Here is a 23614-nt window from a genome sequence, read left to right on the forward strand (position 1 = left end):
TCTTTGATACTTTGCTATAATTTATATATGTTTAATAAGTGAAATTAAATATGGATTTTTATTTTTCGCTTTTCAAATGACTGTAAGCTGAAAGTTAATATGAGGTTTTGTGCTTTACCAATATACTAGAAGTTTTAAAATGATTCCCAATAAAGCTTAAAATGTGTATAAAATGCTACAAATGCCTTACATTGTTGAAAATAAAAATAAGTTTTCCATGTTGATGAGCAGAATATATAAATCTGCTTATCTAGATATAATGTTAATTTAAAAATATTACTGGTGGCTAAAATAAAATTATTCATTTTTGGATCTAAATTAAAATATGTAATTTATCATTCAATATTTCAGCTGAACCAAATACTCCTAGTAAGTCTTTGATACTTTGCTATAATTTATATATGTTCAATAATAATATTAAATATAGATTTTTATTTTTCGTTTTTCAAATGATTGTAAGCTGAAAGTTAATATGAGCTTTGTGCTTACTAATATACTAGAAGTTTTAAAATGATTTCCAATAAAACTTAAAATGTGTATAAAATGCTACAAATGCCTTACATTGTTGAAAATAAAAATAAGTTTTCCATGTTAGTGAGCATAATATATAAATCTGTTTATCTAGAAATAATGTTATTTTAAAAATATTACTTGTGGCTAAAATAAAATTAATCGCTTTTGGAACAAAATTAAAATATGTCATTTATCATTCAATATTTTAGGTCACCCGATATTTCATAGTAAGTCTTTGATACTTAAAATAACAATAAATTAGACAAAATAAGTATTTCGGTTCTTATTCAAAGTTACAGGACAGTCAGGCGACAGATTTACTGACGCCCGCTAACGACAACTGTTTTTACCAAATAAGCTGCAATATCCAAGATCCCTGTCACATTCGGAAAAAAAAATTGCTTACTAATTTGTATAAATTTAAAAATGTATTTCTTTGTTAATCATTATTGTCTTTGAACCATTATAATATTCAAATAACAATGTATTCCAAATATCATATTTTGTTAACTATCAATTATATTATATGTCCATTACATAACTATCTACCAGTAAAAATAGTATTCACCGGATAAAAAAATGTATTATTTAATTATCTAATCAAATCCAGCTATTTGTTTTTGCTTCTGATTCCTTCTCTTACTATCAATACTTTGTTATAAAATGTCTATGGAAATGCGGTAAGCCGTGTCAATTGTTTAAATTTATATGTTATGACAAATATAAACATATAATTGATTTTGATTAGATACTATATCTTTACTCCATAGAAAATGTTGTTTTTGGCATTCAAAGCCTAGACATCTAATGTGTGTGTGAGTGGTTTTCCCAAATGTCTCAAACATGTTTTATTACAATTTACTTAATTTAAAACAAATACCATAATATAGTGTTGGAGTTGGCTGTGAAATTCCTTCTTATATTTATTTTATTTTAAATTGATATACAATACTACATCGAAATTCTAATTTGGTAGTTATCGTGGATACAGATACAAAACAAATAAATAAAAAAAAGTAGATCATTGTAAAATGAACACCTATCTTTTACGTTCTGCATCAAAGCTAAAAACCTAATAATAATATGTTTTTATGATTCATAACATAATATTTACAAAAAATACCAAATGATAAACATTTTTAAGTTTGTTTATAAACTAAACACATTTTTCTCGAGTTGATCTTTTATGTTGAAAAAAATATTACTCTTATAAAACCGTAATAAACATAGTTTCGAAGCATAACATAAATAATACAACCATACCGAATACGTTTTAAAAAACCACTTGTTTTCGGTAAATAATATTCGTACACCATGTTAGGTATGTTTTTTTATTTGAAGATTTTGAGTGTTCGCACTTCATAGCAACATATAATAAGAACTTTATTATATTATAAAAAGATTTTAGGAAATGATAAGGAAAAATTATTAAAATCCATACCATGTGTAATAATTCCATTTTCTTTGAAATGTTAAACTAAGGGGATTGATTTTCAATTTTCATTTTAAAAATGCAGTTTCTTTTAATTAAATAAATACAATTTAACAAGTCGTTATTATTAAAAACAATGTTTTTACGTAAAAAATTAAAAATCCGTTTCTGACATATTCTAGTAGCCAAAGAACTCATATCTCTTCGCGGAATTAAAATCGGACCACCCTAAGTAGTCGAAATTTTTTTGGACTTTTTGGTATAAATTGTCAAAAAACAAACCCCATTCAATTCCCATAACTGGATACCTAATGACTTAAACATTTGATGAGGTTATTCTTTAGACTTGGCAATGCGGGTCTAAACCTATAGACTACATCTGTTGTGTCACAAAAAAATAAGTACAAAAAATATAAAAATCTGTAAATAAACATTTTTCATTAAACTAAATTTTTCTCTCACTAAAATGGTAATAATTCATGAATGCACAATTAACTATTACAACTACAGTTACGTCGTTTTTCTACCTATATCTATATAAAAATTATTTTAATGTAAACTGGGTTTCGACCAAAAGTAAAACTATAGACTTTTTTTGTAAAATATAACACTGTTTAATGTGTTAGATTTTAAAGATTTTTCATTCGTTTACATTGCTTCAGTAAATAGAATTGACAACAAGTTGATCACGTTTAAGTGATTTTGTATTATTTGGCTGGCTACACTATGGTCTTGATTAGAATAAACCAGTTTTAGAACCATATTTGTTGTTTGTGTTGTTGATAAAAGCTCTGATATTAGATGCTATATATTAATCTGTGTGTAAGTTTAAATGTTACAGCAATAATCGTATATGTATCAATAAACCCGATTTAGATTATTAGCTGATAATCATTTAATCACTTGAGACCTTTTTTAATTATTTGGAAATTTTTATTTAATGTAATTTTAAAAAAATGATGTAATTTCAAATTTAAATATTATTAGTCCCTTGACTTTAAGAACTAAACGTAATTACAAATTGGTTTTTGTTTCAAAATTATTATTTTAGTGTGTTCAATGATTTGTATTTACATCGACAGTTTTATAATAACAAAACTGAATATTTTTTAATTATTTTCATAAATTATTTTAAAGTACTATTATATTTTATAGTTTTGTCTATCTGCTAAATTATCTCAACAATTTTGTTTTATATCGTTGTTAAGTATTTCAATACACGACGATTTCACAAATCGGGCTTTAAGTTTTGAAATTCTTGTATTAATGTTTACATTTTATAGTATAACCGTATCGAATACGTACAAGAATTTTTTTTTTATAATACATAAGGTGTTCAAAAAATTGATTCTGAACTTGTTATTATAATAAGGCCACAGCAGATGTTCTTTAAATATTTATTTTCAGACTTTAGGCATGACGTACTACTAACATATACTTAAAACACGTGTAAAAAAATGTCTGTAATCAACATTTTTTGTTATAAAAAATTACCAATAATTGTCAACATTGTTTTTACAATTTTCAGCAATCCTCAGCATATTATTAAAAATACTTTTTCACCAATAATTTTTAGGAAAACACATAACAATTTAATGTGTATATAAATATTCAATAATCAATGAAGCTCTAAAACGGGTGTTATCTGTAAGTAAATCGGAATGTTTTGTCACTTGGCAGACATTTTTTTTTATAAACTCCTGACAGACCAAAGAAAACAAAGCCAATACAGTAGCGTTGGGGTATAGTGGGGATGGAGCATTATGGAGACGATGACGTCTTCAAGTTTCACTATATCTCCAAGTATTAAAATCACTTTCGAATAATCTCTTTGATGCGAATCTTTATAAAGTTCAAACCAGTACAGTCTAAACCAAGCGCAATTCAAACCAATATAGTAGAAACGTGCTATTGTGATGTCCAGAGTCTACAAATTTGCATCAAACCGTTTATTTGAAAATGATTTTATCACTTTCTGCTATAATAGTTTTTGTACACCTATGACCTACCCGTCCCCACTGTGTCCCGTCTGGCTTTTTTATGTTCTAGGTGTGAACTATAAAAACACGTTTTGTTTTTTTTTCATATTAGTCTATCGTTTAATTTAAAAGGGATATTAATTAAAAGTAAACTATTCAATTTGTATTTTACTCGTTGTAATTTTTTTATAAAAGCATGGCGTTCGGATGATGTCAACAATACAAAAAAAAACTCTAATTTTTTCGTTTCTCACATCTGGTAACCGTAATAAACTTAAAAAAAAATTAAATTAAAGCCTAAAGCTGGTAAATACAGGGTGATCCACATATTGTTAACCATTTAATATATCATAGGGTTTAATAAAAAAAATGTTTTTCATATTGTTTTTATACAATGTGATCTCAATTTTTCAATTTTTTTTTGTATTTACCCCCTCCCAATTTAGATTTTTTGATAGTTACTTTTGAAACTTAAATATTAACATATATATTTGAATACTTTTTTAAGTAGAGAACAAAGTATTACAAATTTTGACTGGTCGATAACCTGTTTCGGATACCTATTTTTGAAGTTATAAGAGTTTAAAAGTTAGGATGGGAGGAGAATAGTATTATTTTAAATTAAGCCCAGTGAGATATTGACTGGTTCATGATAAAAGAATCACCCTATATTTTGTCTTTTTTAATCTACAACAAATCTACACAACTTTGGCATATTAGGTACACAAGCTAATAATTTATTTTTTCCTACACATAGAAGTAGTGTAATGCAAATCGATTGTTTTGCTAAACATTTTAAGAAGTTAAAATGATTTTATTGCATGTAAAATATAGCTTATAAGTGTGTAGTGCCACCACATATTATTATGGAATGTCTGGGAACTTCGTGACGGATAGGCCATATAAAACACACACGTGCGCGAAGGTTCGAACACATTCCATAATATGTGGCGGCACTACAAGTCATAATGTGCACTATTCTTGACAAATACCAATTTTCCAATAATAAGTTTTTTACGGTCACCAAAGAAACTGCTTTACGTTTACAGGCGGAATGAATAACTTTTCATAGCAACCAAACGGCCCAACGCCATTTTGAGATATACAGAGTGATCATTTTAACGCAGGACAATCAATATCGCTTAAGCTAGTTGCAGTTTTCCTTTAAAAAAAAAAAATGTATTGTTGTTGTGATTATACAATATTATGAAGTTACTAAATATTTAACTTTCTTAGGATTAATTTAAAATAAAATACAGAATTGAAAGAGAAAGGGATGCTTTTATTAAAATGTTGAAAGTATTCAAGTATCGCGATTTGTCTATTGGTACAAAAATCCGACTGTTAAAGTGTAATGTGTTCTCTGTATTACTGTATGGAGTCGAAACCTGGACACTAACAGAGTTAACGTGTAAGAAAATTGAAGCTTTTGAGATGTGGTTATATAGGCGAATACTAAAAATCAAAGTGTACTGAAAAGGATGGGAAAATAGAAGGGACTTTTAACAACAATAACAGACCGGAAGGTAGCATACATGGGATATATCATGAGGAATAATCAACGATACAAAATACTCCATCTTACATTACAAGAAAAAATCGAAGAAAAAATAAGTGAGGGAAGAAGACGAATATCTTGGCTGAAGAATCTCCGCGACTGGCGTAATAAAACATCAATTGATCTATTTCGAGTATCACTTGACAGGGACAACATTGTCAATATGATATCCAACGCCCAAAACGGACAGGAACTTGAAGAAGAAGACGGATTAACCGAAGCTCTATAACTTTTGACACTTAAACTGTAACGTACATACAGCGTGATCAGGGTGTACAGAACTCTTTATCCAGAGGCCCACGTTTGGGGTTTTCAGTTGATTCTGTATAAAGCTATATTTTGTATTCTGAATTTTTGTTGTACGTTAAAACATTATAACGAACGACAAAGTGTGCAAACAGCCGCAAGTTTATAATATTTTTTTATGCGTTTCATTTACCTAATTAAATTTGTATCAATATAAAATATAAAATAGTAATATTAATACACATAAAAATATTTAACAGTAGTTTATCTACTCAGTTTTTTCGTGTTATTTTTTTTGTTTTTAGTGTCTTATTTTTCTTAGTTTCGTATCGTTGTAAATAACAAAATATGAGTAAAATCCCACTTAGCAACACATCTTTAAATCAATACACGATCATACAAACAATTTTACAAATGTTAAATAAATGATTCAATGTACGAGTGGTGCATTCTTTAATAATTAAGTTAATACAAAAATAATTTGACTATAGGTAATAATATATTAAATGTAGAATATTAGGATTTATATTTTACTTATGTGTTAAATTTTTATTAGTGTACGATAACTTTTGTAAATCGAAAGCATTACAGATGAAAAATATTTTGTCCTTCTATCAAACATAATCATTATTAAGATAACACGATAATAATATGAATATTGATGATGTATAAGTATGGTTCGAAGACACATATTTTTGCGTCTCGGTATGGCTAGATAATTTGTTTTTAATATTGTTATTTTTATAACTTCGTAAAGGCAAAATAATTTAACTAGGTCGATTTAAAAGTTGCTGTTTTGTTTTTTTGTGTATATATCTTAGTAGGACATTGGTGTGTACCTAACAAGTCACTAGCAAGCATACAAAATAACACATTCAAATATTATGTAGATATGTATAATTCTTATTTCAATAAATAACACGACCTAAAACGGGTTTTCAGAACGTATTATTTAGAAAAGTAATAATAATGATAAAACCATATAATATTTTCAAAAGGTTTTAAATGAATATAAAAAATAAAATAATAAACACTGACGTCCGGGGCTGGGTTGGACAAATCTTTGTGGTTCACCCTGTATAAGCATATATTTTATTTTAAAATGTAACAACTCATAGCTACGTATTTTTCGTTTTATTTCATAAATTTAAAAAAAAAGAAAATTAAGTGAATAATTTTCTGGTACAAACATTAAGAGGGCGTCGCACAGCCCATTTTTAAGGAATAAGTATAGGCAATTTTTTACAAAATCTTAATTTAAAGGTTAAACTGTGATGTGTAATTTTTAGTTCAATAACTAGGACTCTATTTTATTAGTTAATTTATTTGTTGGGCTATCACAGCATCCTTGAAAGCTAATTAAAAATATTTTTTCATCTCTACATGTTTAAACAGACTGAAAATAACTCGCTTAATTTTGGTTTTAGAGTAAGAGCACCTATTATAAAATTAAAAGAAAACAATATTTTGGAGGGCAAAACGGTGCGTTTATTTCATTATTCCAAGTATAACGCTCAATACATAGTTAGAAATAATGACTATTTTAACATTTTTAAATGACTGAAACTTTTCAAAAAATAAAATTTACTCAAAATTTACTTAAATAAATTGAGTTCTTTTACTCTAAAACTAAAATCAAGCGAGTTATTTTCAGTTGGCGTAAATATGTTTTTACCACTGAATGTCACCGGTGCGACGCCCTCTTAATATATAATTGTTAAATTGAATTTGTACATCACCGATTATTATAGTTACCAGTTATTACTAGTTTTGAATAACTATTTTTTAAGTTATTGAGGTTTCCAGTTTAGGGCAGGAGAAAAGGTGAAGTGTGGTACAAATTATATCTGCGCGCATTTCCCAACTGCACGACCCCTCCCATCTTAAATTTAAACTCTTATAACTTTAAAAATAGTTGTCCAAAACTGTTTATCAACCAGTCAAAATGTTTAATACATTTTTCTAACTTAAATAAGTTAATGAAATAAATGCGTTACCATTTAAGTTTCAAAAGTTGTTATCCAAATAACTAAGATGGTAGGGGTCAAAACCCCCCCAAAAAGGAGAAAATTTATTGTTTAAAAGCAAATTGAAAAAAAAAATGTAAGTTACTTTTTCAACCATAAAAGATATTGAGTGGCCCATGATAAAAAAGTCACTCTGTATAACCTACCTTTTCATTTTTGTATAATTATATTTCTAGTAAAACCTACTTTTCTATAATTTGACGATAAACTTAGAATGCATTTAAAATCTATTTTTAACGTCTCGGCTTTTTTAGCTACACCTCAGGGCTCTATTCCAATCACGAGAAAACTTTCCAATGGATTATCATTTTCGGTTAGTTTTTTTTTCTCCTTCATATAATATTATACAGAAAAAGCCGTTTAGTACACATCATATGTGGTAGTCGCCTGCCAAGTATTTTTATAAGGAATAGATGTGTTATGTACATAATTTTAAATAATAACTTAATCAAACGTTTTGTATAATACATTATGTTAAAATATACCTCCAATAAGTAACCCCAATCCGGGCCTCCAAAATGGTAGTTGCGGCACTATACATTAACATTTTCTTATAAGGCGGTTGTGTAAACAAGTAATACACTATTTGGATCAAACCGCAAAACAACTAGTGTTTTTATGATTCATCGTAGGCCGAGCCACGATTATTTATTTTAAAACTGTAAATTGTAAATCTTTGTGAAAATCTGAACTAAAATAGGCGATTCAGTTTTTCATACATATTTTGTAGGCTAATGTTTGTTTTTGTTGTTTTTTTATTCTGGTAACACCAGTAAAATACCAAACTACTGTTCAATGATATTATGATTAAATAATGCTTCATTCGTTTTGAAATATATTTAAAAAACAAATTTTTAACTACAGGTAAAATAAAATCAAACATTTCTAAATTGGGTAAGAATGCCGGTGTAACCATATGAAAAAAACCTAATACGATTAATTAAACGTTCAAAATAATAATACAATTATGGAATGGATTTGAAAAATAAAAACATTTTTCTATAAAACATTTAGTTTGCAAAAAGCTAAAAAAACATGTTGTTATATGACGTTTGTGTAAATAGGTTTTTGGTACAATTTTTGTGCTTGCCAAATGGCAAAACAACTTCTGTTCTTTTGTTATAGTTTTAAATTTTCAACCTATTTTGAACAAACAAAATACATACGCGTTTATTAAATTTTACACTGAAATCGCTAAAACAGCAGCCATTAAAACGAATAAGAATCATTTAAGTTTTAAGCTCGTGTATACCACTATTCAATTGACTTACGCATTATAAAAATATCATAATGAATATTACATTTTTTATTATTTTTTCATACATGTTTCTATATTTTTGTTCTGCAGTATTTGTAAATCTTTCTGATGCGGTAATTTTAAATTTGTTACTACCCAAATATATCTCATGAAAAAAAAAATCAAGTTTATTTAATAAACCTAAATTGAGACAAAATTATTTGTATAATAGTAGTATTCACATTGTGTATTAAAAAAATAATATTATCTGGTTTTACGTTGTTATCAATAACTTGAACAAAATATTTGTTAGCAAATTTTATCTAAATACATAATAAATAAAAAAAAATAATAATAATTAAATACTCTATAAGCCTAGTGAATAATATACAGGGAAGTAGTAAAAATTTAAGTCACATTATTTCTGTAATAATGGTAATGACATTGTGTATTCAAAAAAAAATGTAATGATTTTAGCAAATGGACGAAATTTTTGATGGCACCCGTGAATATTTGGTTAGAAAAATGCAAGATCTTTCAGAAAGCGACGTTGAAAATGTTTACAAGTCTGACATAGTGGCTTACCTAACAGGACATTTACATGATGACAAACTAGGTTACATAGACCCTGTAAGAATAGATGATTTAACAGAACGTTTGCCGTCGGGTACGATAAATGATATTAATTAATTCATTAAAAAATATTGTAAAATATATTAGTGAAATTTGAATAACTAATAATCACTTGGATATTTTACATAAATTATTGTTGGTAGGTATTGTGCTTTTTGTACAACATTTCTGAAGAGTACTTATAATATTATGGAGAAATAGTTTGTTAAATTTTAACATGAATATTTTTAAAATTATTTTTAGATATTCCTATGTCAAAAAAGGAATTTAAAAAAATTATGAATAATCACAGATTTTCTAATAAGGTAAATATTATTTTTTCCTATCTTTATATATAACTCATTAAAAAAAAAAGTTTAAGTTTTAACCTTATTTGAGACAAAAGTATTTCTATACTTGTAGTAATCACATTGTTTATTAAAAAATAATATCTAATTTAACCTTATTAGCAATAACTTGAACAAAATATTTGTTAACAAATTTAATTGAAATACATAAAACAATAAAAAAAATTGTAATTAATAATAAATACTCTATAAACCTAGTGAATAATATGAAGGGAAGTGGTAATAATTTGTAACACATTACTCCTCTAATAATGTAATACTCAAATTATGTATTAAAAAAAAAATGTAATGATTTTAGCAATTTTTCAAAATTTATAAAGCAGTACAAAAAGATGCTGCCGAGGAATATATACGATTTTTCTTAATTGAAAAAAGCATTAGATTGAATCATGAACTACCTGAACAGGAAAACGATTTTACAATTTACAAATTGCCGGGTTAGTTGAATAATAACAATTGGGTAAAATATATATTATCGCCTAAGAACCACCATGGCCTATCGAAAAAAAAATTGAAATTGTATTTTATAAGCCAATGTTTTTGTGTTATCAAGCCGCGTGAGACAGTGTTATTAGTCTAAATGTTTGACACCAAGAGGTTGCTGTGAACAATCAAATGTCGTTAGGGCCTTCATAGAACCGTATGTTATCGTAATATTTGTTTTGTCCCTCCTTAAAAGTTGGAAAAACTGAGATAGGCCATGTGATGGCTCTTAGGCGACGATACGTAAATAACTAATCATCACATTCATGTTTAACATATATTGTTATCGGTATGTAGTGTGTTTTTTTACAACATTTCTGAGGAGTACTAATTATAGTATTTTGCAGAAATCGTCTGTAAAGATAATGAGAAAGACCAAGTTATAAAAATATAAAACGCTTTTATCTTGTTTTCTTTGGGCTAATTAAAATTAATATTGAAATATTAACTTTACGACATTCCCATGAACTTTTTCGAAACACGATTTTATAATGTTTAAAAACTAAAAAAGCGAAAAAACATAATTATTGTTTTTGGATGGCTTTTAAATAATACCCGTTAAGCCCGTTATAAAAACGCAATAATAATAAATACTACCTGTAAATTCGTTCCAGCATAGTTACACTTTTATAATGGTTTCTAGGTATGCCTATGCTAAGAGAGGACTTAAAAAAATCACTAAAAATAATTACACTTGCAGAATCGGTAATAATACATTTTTTTTATCTAATAATATAATTATTTGTATTCAATTGTGTGGTGTAGGTACGTAGATAACATAACTTACAGTATAAAACAAAATAAAATCAAATATTAAACTAAAAGTTAGAGTTTGTAGTATTTGCAACCTCCTTTAACCTAATAGCTTGTGGTGGAGAGTTTGATAGAAATCGCATACATATAAAAAAATTATACAATAATTACAATATCACCTAAATTGATATGTTTCAAATACAATTTGAAATGTTTTATATCTTAAAAATCAAGTATATTAGTTTTAAGAATCCTACATAAAACTATTGCTACAGGAATAGAACTTTTTGCTTTAAAATGTTCTTTAAACTTAGGAATATTTATAATAATATTATCTTTGTATCTAGTACAGTACTCATGCGATATGTTTAATATTGTATTATGCCAGCATTTATATTGTATTTTATACAAAACGATTAAAATATTTTGGTAATATAAAGCCTTAATGTTATTTACTTATACTCATGATATACATAACTATTGCTAGTATACTTTAGTTTATTTAATAAATATTTAATAAGAGTATTTACAGTTATTTTTACCTAGATATTGTTACGGTACATTGCGGTGCCATCGTTACAGTATTTAAGTTTATTTAAACATTTTAGGGAAATACAATTTGTAGACGGTATATTATTACTGTTTGGTGAATTAACGAGCATTTTATAAATCAGATTAATTTTTCTTGAGTTTATGTTAAAATAAATATAATATTTCGATTCGTCTATTGATTGAATTGTAGTAGATTGTTATTAAACCAGGATTTCATTTCATTTATAATGATATTTGAATCTAAGAATAGTGAATCAATTATTTTATCCTTGATCAAAAAAGCAGCATAAAAAAATGTGTTTTGCATTTAAATCAAAATTCAACAGTCTGTTATAAAAAGAAAGGTCCTAAAACCGGACCTTGTGGCACACCACATTGTATCTCTAATGGCATACTTAAAGAACTAATAATTAGAACTATTTTTTCTATAATGTTATTGTACAATATGATCTCAATGTTTCAATTTTTTTTAAATATAGTTTTTTTGATAGCAACTTTTGTAACTTAAACGGTAACGCATACACTTTAGTAACTTTTTAAATTGAGATTAATGTACCAAAAGTTTTGACTGGTTGATAACTAGTTTTGAAAAACTATTTATGTTATGAGAGTTTAAAAGTTAGGATAGGAGGGAAAGTGCAGTTGGGAAGTGCTCGTAGATATAAATAATACGATACTAAAACTTTCCTCCTGCCCTAAACATAAAACTTCAATAACTTCAAAAATAGTCAACCAAAACTGGTTATCGACCAGTCAAAATGTTTAGTTCATTATTCTCAAATGCTTACAGTTTGTTAACATCTGTCATTTTAATATTTTTAACCATGCGCATAAAATCGTTTTTCACTCAAGTGATTTTAATTTTGAATAATTGTAATACTAGTGTTCACATTGGCCATTAAAAAAAAAATGATTTTAGCAATTGGACAATATTTGTGATGTGGTCCTAGACGAAGATGTTGGCAAGGAATCAGTAAAATATTTTTTAATTGGGAAAATCGTGAGAGTAGAACATGAACTACCTGAACAGGAAATCCAGTTTATAACTGCAAAAATTCCGAGTACGTTATATAATTAAAATTATTAGATATTGTAAAATGTACCTATATGTTAAATGTGACTATTATTACTTTGTCTATTTACAAAAAAATATTATCGATAGGTAGAGCGTAGTTTCTAACATTTCTGAGGAGTGCTTATAATATTGTGCAGAAATAGCCAGTAATGATAGTTAGGAAAAACACGTTATAAACATATATGCAATGCTTTTATCTTAATTTTCTACAAATTATGTTACAAAACGTTCGCCGTAAAATGTTTTCTAAACACGATTTTAGACTACTTAAGAAATAAACAAGAGGTCAATTAAAATTATGGTTTTAGATGGCTTCTAATAATATCCGTTATGGTCAAATTTTGTACACAAAAACACAATAATAATAAATGCAACCGGTTAATTCGTTACAGCATAATTTAGTTTGGTAAATTTTAATATAAACTCTTTTATAATGATTTCTAGATACTACTACGCCAGAAAAAAAATTTAAAAAATCACTAAAAATGTTAACATTGACTGACGAGGTAATTATGTAATTTTTTAATATCCCAATATATGGCAAAAAATTATATAATAATTCAATACTCTATAAACCTAGTAAATCATTTTCTAGTAATAATTCGATACTAGTGAATATACTAGTGATAATAATTCGAGATACATTATTTTAAAAATAGTAGTATTCATAATGTGTATTAACAATAAAAATGTAATGATTTTAGCAATTTGAAGTACTTTATGATCTAGTAGAAGACGATGAAAATGGATTTGTTACCAGGCGTACAGTAGAACGCTACTTAAGGAAGAAAAACAGTGGATTGAAGCATAAGCTATCTACATCGGATATCATATATATTTTTAGAAAATTAAATCGTATGTTGAATAATAATAATTTAGTAAAACACATTTTGCATAAATTATAATATTATGCAGAAATCGTCAGTAAACAGATGATAAAAAAGTTTTTCAGCCGAGTCTGCGACCTCGAAAGAGCATTTTCATGTCTCGTTGAAGTACCGAATAAATATAGATTAGTTGTGGAATTATAATAAAAAAAAAAAAATACATGGAGTTTCCAGTTACAGCATAAGCCAAGGAGATTAAAAAATTATGTACAATTATGTTTCTGGCTAAAATTGTAGTGTTTATTATCTGGCCAAAAGTAACTTAACATAGTTTAATATATAGAGAATTAAACCGTTTTGAATTTATTATTTAGTTCTAATTTGAACGTTGAACGTACAACATATCTCTTATCTCTCATCTTCTATATCTTACCCCTATCCCCCACCCACTATCTCCCGTTCCTATCACTCACCCCTATCCCCTATCCCTATCTTATATCTCATATCAGATAACAGCGTAACACTTTTTTCGTTATGCTTTTGTAACGAACGCTTTTTTCGGTTATGTGTCAGAGCTAAGACATGAAAATGTCAATAGATAATTAGGAAGAATATGTTATACAAATATAATCCGCTTTTATCTTGTTTTCTTTAGACGAATTGTAATTAATATTTAAATATTCATTTGACGACTTTCCCATAAATTTTTTTTTAGACAAGATTATAGATTATTTAAAATTTAAACAAGTGTACAAACAAAACTAATGGTATTATTTGGCTTTTAATAATACCTGTTATGACTAAATATCGTAGTTCGTACATAAAAACAATAAAAGCAATAATGATAAATGTAACCTGTTAATTCGTTACATAATAATTATATAGTTTGGTAAATTTTAACATGAATATTTTTTAAATGAATTCTAGAATCTTGTTATTCAAAAGACAGATATATAAACTTAATGGATAGACCACATTTAACTTATTCGGTAAATATGAATTTTTTCTATTTAAATATATAACTCATTAAAATATTAATAAATTTTGTTTAATAAACCTAATTTGATACAAAAGTATTTCTATAATAGTAGCAGAAACATTGTGTATTAAAAAAAAAAAAAAAATGTAATGATTTTAGTATTTAGAAGAAACGTTTTATATGACACCAAAAAGCGATGTACATGAAATGTTGTCGGGTACGTGTATTGTAAAATTATCTTTAGCATTATAGTTTCTAAGAGCCGTCAATTCAGTTAACACATTTTTAAATTTATTAAGAGCACTATCACAATTTTTATCCCAAGTCCACACAATATGTTTTCTCAGTAGACCTCTTAATGATTCAACTAATTCAGATATATTAGGTATAAAAATTCTTAGATAGTTAACCATTCCTGAAAGACGATTGGAGTTGCTTAACATGTTGTGGTATTTTTAATTAAACAATATATTTAACTCTTTCTTAATCAGGTTCTATTCCTTTCACACTAAATATCATACCTAAAAATCTCACTTCCATTTTTTGATATTGCAATTTTTTAAGATTAAAATTAATATTTAACTTCCTCGCCTGTTCTACTACCGGTTTTAATGTCTCATCATGTTCCTGTTGTGTTTCCCCACTCTCAAGTATGTCATCAAAATATACACAAACATTACTAATACAACCAAAATATTTTTATGTTAATTGTTGGAACACTTCCGGGGCATTAGCTAGGCCAAAAGGTAATCTTTTGAACTGATATGAGGCAAACGGTGTGCTAAAAGCACAATATTTTTTAGACTCACTCTCTAGCTCACTCTGATAAAATCCGTCTTTGAGATCACATAGTGTAAAATACTTCTTGTTTTCTCATAAAAAACTTATAATGCTCCATTACTTCGTTTCGTTTTGGTGTACAGTATTCTTTTAATTTATTGAAAATGATTTCAACCGTTTCACTCTTTGGCTTCACGTTAAATGTTCTGTATATTTTAACGCCCTCGCTGCCAATTAAGTACAACAAGCGTGCCACTTGCACTTTTTGAGGCTTTTGCGTTGTCTCTGTGGCTTCGAAGAATACCAGGACTTCTTCCTTGAATAATTTGTAATTTTCAGCCACATTGCCAGTTAATTTCAAACATTCTGGTTTATTAATTTCCATAATTAACACTTTATTTCACACGTGCACTTTTTTTTTTATCTTATTTCATCGTGTAAAAATTAATTAGTTTGCGACTGCGCCATGTTTTAATATATTGTTAGTACATAGAACAATATGTATTATGTCTAAACGACTTCACTATTATTTAATTTAAGATTTTAATTAAAGAAATTACACACAAGTCATGTCATAATTTTATATTAAACAAAAACACAAGACAGTGCCTTTTTTGTGATAATGATAATAGTACTGATAAAATTGACAACACTGTTAATTCGTTACAGCATAACTTAGTTTTTAATTTAAACACTATTATAATGATTTCTAGGTATTCCTATGACAATAAGAGAATTTAAAAAAGCACTAAAACTTCAAGAGTTTACTGATGCGGTAATTATGAATTTTTTTTAATATCTAAATAGATCTATTGAACAATATACTAGTAATAATTTGAGACACTTATTTCTGTTATAATAGTGATCACATTGTGTATTAAAAAAAATGTAATGATTTTAGCAATTGGACCGCATTTATTATGGTACCACGGGTGATGACGGAGTTAATAAGGCTGAATTAAAAGCTCTCCGTAGTGAATACTGTAATGTATTATCTGGATGTGATAAAGTGGACAGATATCTCATAAAGTGCTACTTGACCGACAACTTACTCAAATATGGATTAACCGAAAACACTTTGTATAGTTTCTATGAAAAATTGCCGCCAAGTACGAAAAATAATAACAATTCAGTAAAAGATATTGTAACATATATATGTGAAATGTAAAGAACTAATAATCACATCGATGTTTTGTGTAAATTATTATCGATAGGTAGTTTGTTTTTTTTTTTTGCAACTTATAACGCGATGATAATAATTGTAATCAATCAACTCGTTAGAAAGTAATATAGTTTGGTAAATTTTAATGTGAATACTTTTATAATTATTTCTAGGTAAATATGTTATGTCAAAAAAGGATTTTAAAAAAAAAGCGAAAGATATACAGTGGGACGTAGATATGTATTTGTGTAGATTTGCCAATGTCAATTTGCCGCTTCTAGGCAAGTAATTTTTTGTGTCTTTATAACATATTGTTTTAGGTTATAGCTTTTACACGCTTTTCATTAACTTGCTAACACATACGTGCATTTGTACGAGTATTTTTCAAATCTTGCAAAATTAATTTAACCCACTTGCCGATGCCGTAGAGGCCTGAAACTTGGCACAAACAGCCATCTCTGATGACAATACAATATCCTGTAATAATATTGGGGCCATTTCACTAAAATTTCATGTGTTTTCAAATCTTCCAAAATTAATTTTGGATTTAGTAATCTACCCACAACTATTAAGTACTTTTAATAGGACTAAAAAGTAAAAATAAAATTAAAAAAAAACTTTTTTAAAAACATGCTTTTCTAAAAAAGTATTAAAACAAGTGTACTAAAAGATAAAAAAATAATTGTAGTACAAAAACCATTTACCAATCAACTGTAGCACATTTTATTTAAAATATCAATTACTTTGAAAACAACCGAAAATGAACTAAAATTTTAAATAATGTTAAACATCTTTAATTTTTGGTTAAAAAGAAAAGCGATTACGTTTTTACCCCTTCTAGTGGGAAGGTCTTTTGATATTTTATTAGCTTGCAATTTTTAATCGATAGCACGTCATTATCTAAAGAATATACCAAACAAATTCAGAACCAACGTTAAAAAAATCATAGCATGTTGAACAAAAAAATAAATTATTGTAAATACATTATTTCTTTTCGACTCAAGCATTTTGTGGTACAGCTGGCGTGTCTTGAATAAAAACTAATTTGGGCGCATTAAATACAAATCAAATTTCAAAGAGCATTGGTTAAATTGAGTTTTGAAATTCCGAGAGGCAGAAGCCTCTTATAGGTCTAAAGTTGTAGTACATAAGCAGAGAAATATTTAGCCCGTGTATTGTTCAAATAATAACATGTTCTCATATAAAACTAAAAAATATGAAGGTTACCTACATATGAACTTATTTGTTTTAATCGACGTTTATTGTAGTTATAAAAAACAACGTAATTTTTAGATTCGTATTTTATTCAATTCCTAGCTATTATCAAACAAAACGTCTTTTCAGCCAAAACTCAAAATTAAAGTACTTTTAAATAATAGTTTACCTGGTTGTTGTTTATTTATGGCACTGGTGTCCATTGCTAAAGTATTATTTCATGAATAATAAAAACTATGCGATTATGAACGGTTTTTTATACAATTTTAGAAAAACTAAATCTTTAAACAAACAAATCACTATATAACTGCTTACTTATATAGTTTAATAGTTTCATATTTTGTTAAGAGGGCGTCGCACCGGTGATTTTCAGTGGAAATAACATGTTTAAGCAGACTGAATATAACTCGCTTAATTTTGGTTTTAGAGTAAAAGCGTCCATTATAAAATTAAAAGAAAATAATATTCCGGAGGGCAAGACGGTGCGTTTTATTAAAAAAAATAATTTTTTGAAAAGTAACAGTCATTTAAAAATGTTAAAATAGGTCGTTATTTCTAATCTATGTATTATGCGTTATACTTGGAATAATGAAAAAACGCACCGTCTTGCTCTCCGGAATATTGTTCTCTTTTAATTTTATAATGGGTGCTTTTACTCTAAAATCAAAATTAAGCAAGTTATTTTCAGTCTGCTTAAACATGTAGAGATGAAAAAACATTTTTAAATCACTTTCAAGGATGCTGTGATAGTCCAAATAATAAATTAACTACCAAAATAGAGTCCTAGTTATTGAACTAATAATTACACGTCACAGTTTAATCTTTAAATTAAGATTTTGTAAAAGATTGCCTATACTTTACTCCTTAAAAATGGGCGGTGCGACGCCCTCTTAATATTCTTTATCAATATGTACAATAATAATTTTAAATATTAAATAATAAACATTTATTAAAAATATATTTTAGGCTTAAATACTTGAACTTAAACGTAAGAAATAAAATCACTTTATTTCTAAATTTAGAAAGATAAAAAAGGATTATGATTCCACCCATTCCGGTGGGAAAAGGCTTATGATATTTTATTAGTTAGTAAATGTTTATCGATAGTAAATTATCCAAATATTAAACCATACAAATTTATCTTTATTAGTCCGTAGAAATATTTGTTTGCCGACAGGATACTTGCTGCTACTTACAGTTTCATTTTTTTCGGTCAATACTGAACCTAGGCTTTTAAATTGTTTTACTCGATTGAATTCGTGGTTACCCACTCTTAAGGAAGGATAAATTCCCCAACACCGTGTATTCTGTTTGGACTTCATTTATGTGCAAACCAACTTCCTTCGCTGCTCCTCCAATCGGTCCAATAGTGTTCATAGGCCATCGTGTGATTTATCCACGAAGACCAAATCGTCTGCATATGCCAACAATGCCACGGAAGACTCTTGTATTGACACACTATCTTGAGGTCCGATATGAGTTTCCCTCATAACTTTTTCTAATACTAGGTTAAATAGAACAGGTGACATAGAGTCCCCCCGTCTTAGGTCTGATTTCACTGTTTTTGGGTTTCAGCTTCTACCACTTTTAATTTAACGAATGTTTCCATAATGCTTGTCTCGACTAGCTTTACTAATTTTTATGGGAAGTTTTACTTTCTAAGAATATTTATCAAGCTTTTGCGATGGATACTATCGTATACCTTTTCGAAGTCGATAATAAGCACATGAACTTCCTCCCATGTCTTTTGGAATAGTTGTCTGAGAATACATATTTGGTCCACCGTAGATCTTCCTGGTCTAAAGCCTCCTTGATAATCGTCAATAATTTGCTCTAAATTTGTTTTTATCCTTGACACAATACAGTTCGCGAAAACTGTATACATATAGAAGGGCAATCCCGCGATAGTTATTGCACTCCTATCTGTCCCCCTTCTTATGAACTGGACACATTAATGCTATTTTCCAATCTCTCGGTAACTTTTAGGTTGTCCATATTCGGTTAATCAGTTTCCAGAGCCTAAACGTCATTTATTCTCCCCCTATTTTTAAGAGTTCCGCATGGATTTGATCCTCGCCAGGTGATTTATGATTTTTTAAAGTATATATTTGGAATCTTATCTCCTCCAGCGATAATTCTAAGCTTTCTTGTTCTTCTCTAGTTTCTAAGTTAATGCTAAAAACTTCGTCTGGTTCTTCGCAGTTAAGCAGATTGTCAAAATAATCTCCCCACTTTTTGGCTAATTCTTAATTTTTGGTTATCCATCGTTATCCTTTAGGAACCTTCCCCTCTTCTTGTACCCATCCGTAAGATCATTTATACGTACATATAGCATTATCTATTATATTTCGGACATAATTCCGCTTTTCACTTCTTAAGATATTATTTGTTTCCCTTGGACGAGTTTTGTACCTTGCACATAAATCTTCGTTACTTTTATCGTTTAACCCCTTCTGTCTTGCCAACTTTCTTTTCTGCAACGCTTCCATGCAAATTCTGTTGGACCAAGGCTTACATTTTTTATATTTTGGTTCTTAAGTCTTGTTAGCTGCGTTGCTTATAACTTCTCTCAATTTTTCCCAATTCTCATCAACATTTCCATCGACCATTATTTGTTTACTTTATAGAGCGTCCTTGATACTATTTTCAAATTCTTTGCCTATATCTTGTTTTTCCAACTTGTCTATGTCAAGCCTCCTTAAAGTTTACTGGGTTGTGTTTACTAAGTTATTTGAGTTTCACCCTTATCTATATATATAGTAGTAAGTGATCAGAACCTATGTCTGCTCCGTGCAATGTTCTTACATGTTTTTATTTAATCTAGAGTTTACTAGTACAGGATATATTTAACTGTGTAAATTATTGACTCGTGTATAGCAAACCGGTCCCTAATTTGTAAGGATGTTCACATTTCTCATTAAAAATGGTAGTTTGGAATACTTAAGTTGTCCCACCTTATTTATTGTAAGGCCACACACGTCATCTTATATTTTTCTACTGCTATTAGCAAATACAAAGTTTCTCCTGGTTTGTACAAAGACTTTTTGTTCCATGTACGACAAAATAATTCCGATTTTCAGTTTCCTTTTTTTCCCCCGTAAAATCTATCCTGAGGCTAATTGTTTGAATCCTGAACATGACTTGTTTTATATGATTGGGTTATTAGCCCAACGCATAACCCACAACCTGGAGGACCAGACTACCCCAACCGACTAAGATCAGGGTAGGACTACTGCAATGCATCTAAGTGCATTGGGCAACTGTGGGTTCCACTTTCCCTACGCCAATTATTGGGGTTCGCGGGCTTGTCACACACGTTACCAATTAAGGTACCCCATTCGCGAAAGTTATTTTAGCACAGTCAATAGTATCCTGAACACTGTTTTCGATATTTTTCGTATGTATTATGATTTCAGTAGCATCAGTACTTTTAGCACACTCAATAGTATCTTGAATATTATTTTTGACGATTTCAGTATGTATTATGGGTTAGGTCCTTGAGCTTTATTTCAAGATCAATTTTTTCCAATGATATTTTTTTGTCGTTGTCCAAAAGTATAGATATCTACACTTTTAAAATTTTATAGAATTTCCTTAGGTTGGTTAGGTTAGAATAGGTAATCAATTTCGCTTTGTAGATTATCAAGCGATCTCACCCAAATTTAATGACTTCAATTTACGGTTGATGAACGGCTAAAATATTACGCCCCGTATATTAAAATAACAGAGTGGAGATTTTAACGTCAACTTCAGTACAGAAGGAGAGAGTCTTATTAACTTTCTGAAATATACTTTTAACCTTTAAATAAACTCAGATAGATGAGTGAGTACTACACAATCAAGCACAGTATAGATGCAGTATTCCAGCGGAGCTTAGACAACATACAGTCTCGTGTTTATGTATCTTATTATAGTTATCATAAACCAATAATATCAACAATACAAAAAATAATAATTGTTTCTCTATAAAGTTCTCGCACATGATAAGTTCAACTCTTTTTTAAAATTGTATTTTATGTAGAACCCGAAATAAGATGTTTACATAAAACTATTGTGAGTATTTTCGCGGCTCACTCGGTTTTTTTTTGCTCTCTGTGAAGTTTTTGGGGTGTAGTATTTTTTGTTCCAACTCGGAACGTCCTACGTGCATTACAAAACTCTCTGGAGCTAATGAAAGATTCGTCCTATTTACAGTTTTCTAGGGTGAACTAAGAAAAAAAGTCCTATCTGACCGTTCCAAGCAAAAAGAAGATAGAATATTTATAATAAGCACGGCAGTTTAGGTATTAATGTTATTTTTTTTTTCATTTTCAAATTTGCATTTTAATAGTTAGGAAAAAAATTACCAACATTTTCTATTTAAGCAAGGTTTAGCTAATTAAAGCGTTGAAAGTATCAATATTTTGTGGTAATAAATAATTAAGTCGTAAAAGGATTTTAATCAGAATCCTTGTATAAGGTTAAAACAAATAATATAAAAACTAATAATTTCTTTTTTTATTATGTTTAGTTTCTGGTAAAGAAAATAAATTGAAGGATGAAAACCACAATAAGAGTAAGTGATGTATTTTAACTCAAGATATATAATTTTTTAATTTATGGATTTATATTTCAAATCTATAAATCACTATTGTCCCCGAACCACAAAACTTTTGAAAAAAATCTCCACTTTAGTCAACAAAAGATATTTTGGTCGTAGAAAAGATACTTTAATCCGAATTAATTTATAAGGTTAAAACAAAGAATATAAAAACTAATAATTTCTTTTTTTATTATGTTTAGTTTCTGGTAAAGAAAATAAATTGAAGGATGAAAACCACAATAAGAGTAAGTGATGTATTTTAACTCAAGATATATAATTTTTTAATTTATGGATTTATATTTCAAATCTATAAATCAATATTGTCCCCGAACCACAAAACTTTTGAAAAAAATCTCCACTTTAGTCAACAAAAGATATTTTGGTCGTAGAAAAGATACTATAATCCGAATTAATTTATAAGGTTAAAACAAAGAATATAAAAACTAATAATTTCTTTTTTTATTATGTTTAGTTTCTGGTAAAGAAAATAAATTGAAGGATGAAAACCACAATAAGAGTAAGTGATATATCTTAACTCAAGATATATAAATTTTTAATTCATGGTTTTATATTTCAAATCTATAAATCACTATTGTCCCCTAACCACAAAACTTTTGAAAAAAATCTCCACTTAAGTCAACAAAAGATATTTTAGTCGGATTTATAATACAAAAACTAAAAATTTATTTTTTTTATTATGTTTAGAAAGCGAGAATGAAAAGGATGTTATGTCAAAATAGTAATTCAAGAGAAGGTTTCAGAGATTTTTTGTTAAGAAAATCAAATTAATGTAATATTTCTAGAGTCTATATTTTTATTAAAAGTTGTTCTATTGTTGCGATTATAAATTCAAGTTGAGTTTTCTCTTGTGATAATTTTATTTTCAAATGGAATTTTTCATTATTACTGGAATTACACAATTTTCCTAAAATAAATTATAATAATAAATGTAATACTTAAATCACAATAATTGTTAACATTACAAAATCATAATAAACTGTTAAAAAATCAAGCTGTATTATTATGAGTTTTTCTATTCCTGTAGAGTTATTTACACTGTTATACTATAGTATGAAAGTAAAACACAATTAGATTAATATAGTTAATAATATTCGTTGACGTTTGTTATGAAACCCAAAATACACAAACGACAATAGTTGTGCCGGTGTAGCACTCGCGTATGGTGGACAATCCCCACCATATATATTTTTATAAACTGCTGTTACGTAACATG

At 27.9% G+C, this 23614-nt stretch overlaps 1 protein-coding gene and 1 long non-coding RNA gene across 2 annotated transcripts; both read left to right on the forward strand.

Moving 5' to 3' along the window:
- Positions 1–351: 351 nt before the first annotated feature.
- On the forward strand, positions 352–1039 carry LOC126844022 (uncharacterized). Its single transcript, XR_007686518.1, has 3 exons — positions 352–369; positions 723–740; positions 807–1039. It is a non-coding gene; the product is annotated as an uncharacterized LOC126844022 (long non-coding RNA).
- A 7983-nt stretch (positions 1040–9022) lies between these two features.
- On the forward strand, positions 9023–23373 carry LOC126844021 (uncharacterized). The gene is made up of 17 exons (XM_050581864.1): positions 9023–9126; positions 9470–9659; positions 9869–9930; positions 10271–10409; positions 11099–11160; positions 12680–12821; positions 13280–13341; positions 13540–13690; positions 14590–14651; positions 14801–14858; positions 16135–16196; positions 16323–16530; positions 16757–16864; positions 22309–22353; positions 22581–22625; positions 22853–22897; positions 23086–23373. The coding sequence occupies exons 1-17, from the start codon at positions 9046–9048 to the stop codon at positions 23118–23120; spliced, it is 1557 nt and encodes a 518-aa protein (XP_050437821.1). The 5' UTR covers positions 9023–9045; the 3' UTR covers positions 23121–23373.
- The last annotated feature ends 241 nt before the right edge of the window (positions 23374–23614 follow it).

This window comes from Adelges cooleyi, unplaced genomic scaffold (genome assembly GCF_023614345.1).
Source record: "Adelges cooleyi isolate 19-005CV unplaced genomic scaffold, UGA_ACOO_1.1 ACOO_flye_CR_arks_rails_tigmint_CR_PRNA_593, whole genome shotgun sequence".
In the NCBI taxonomy this organism is placed as follows: Eukaryota; Metazoa; Arthropoda; class Insecta; order Hemiptera; family Adelgidae; genus Adelges; species Adelges cooleyi.

Coding starts and splice junctions, on each gene's coding strand:
- LOC126844021 (XM_050581864.1), top strand. CDS start 9,046: ATGAATATTACATTTTTTATTATTTTTTCATACATGTTTCTATATTTT. Junction 12,822..13,279: donor TATAACTGCAAAAATTCCGA/GTACGTTATATA, acceptor AATGATTTCTAG/ATACTACTACGCCAGAAAAA. Junction 16,197..16,322: donor TTCAAGAGTTTACTGATGCG/GTAATTATGAAT, acceptor TAATGATTTTAG/CAATTGGACCGCATTTATTA.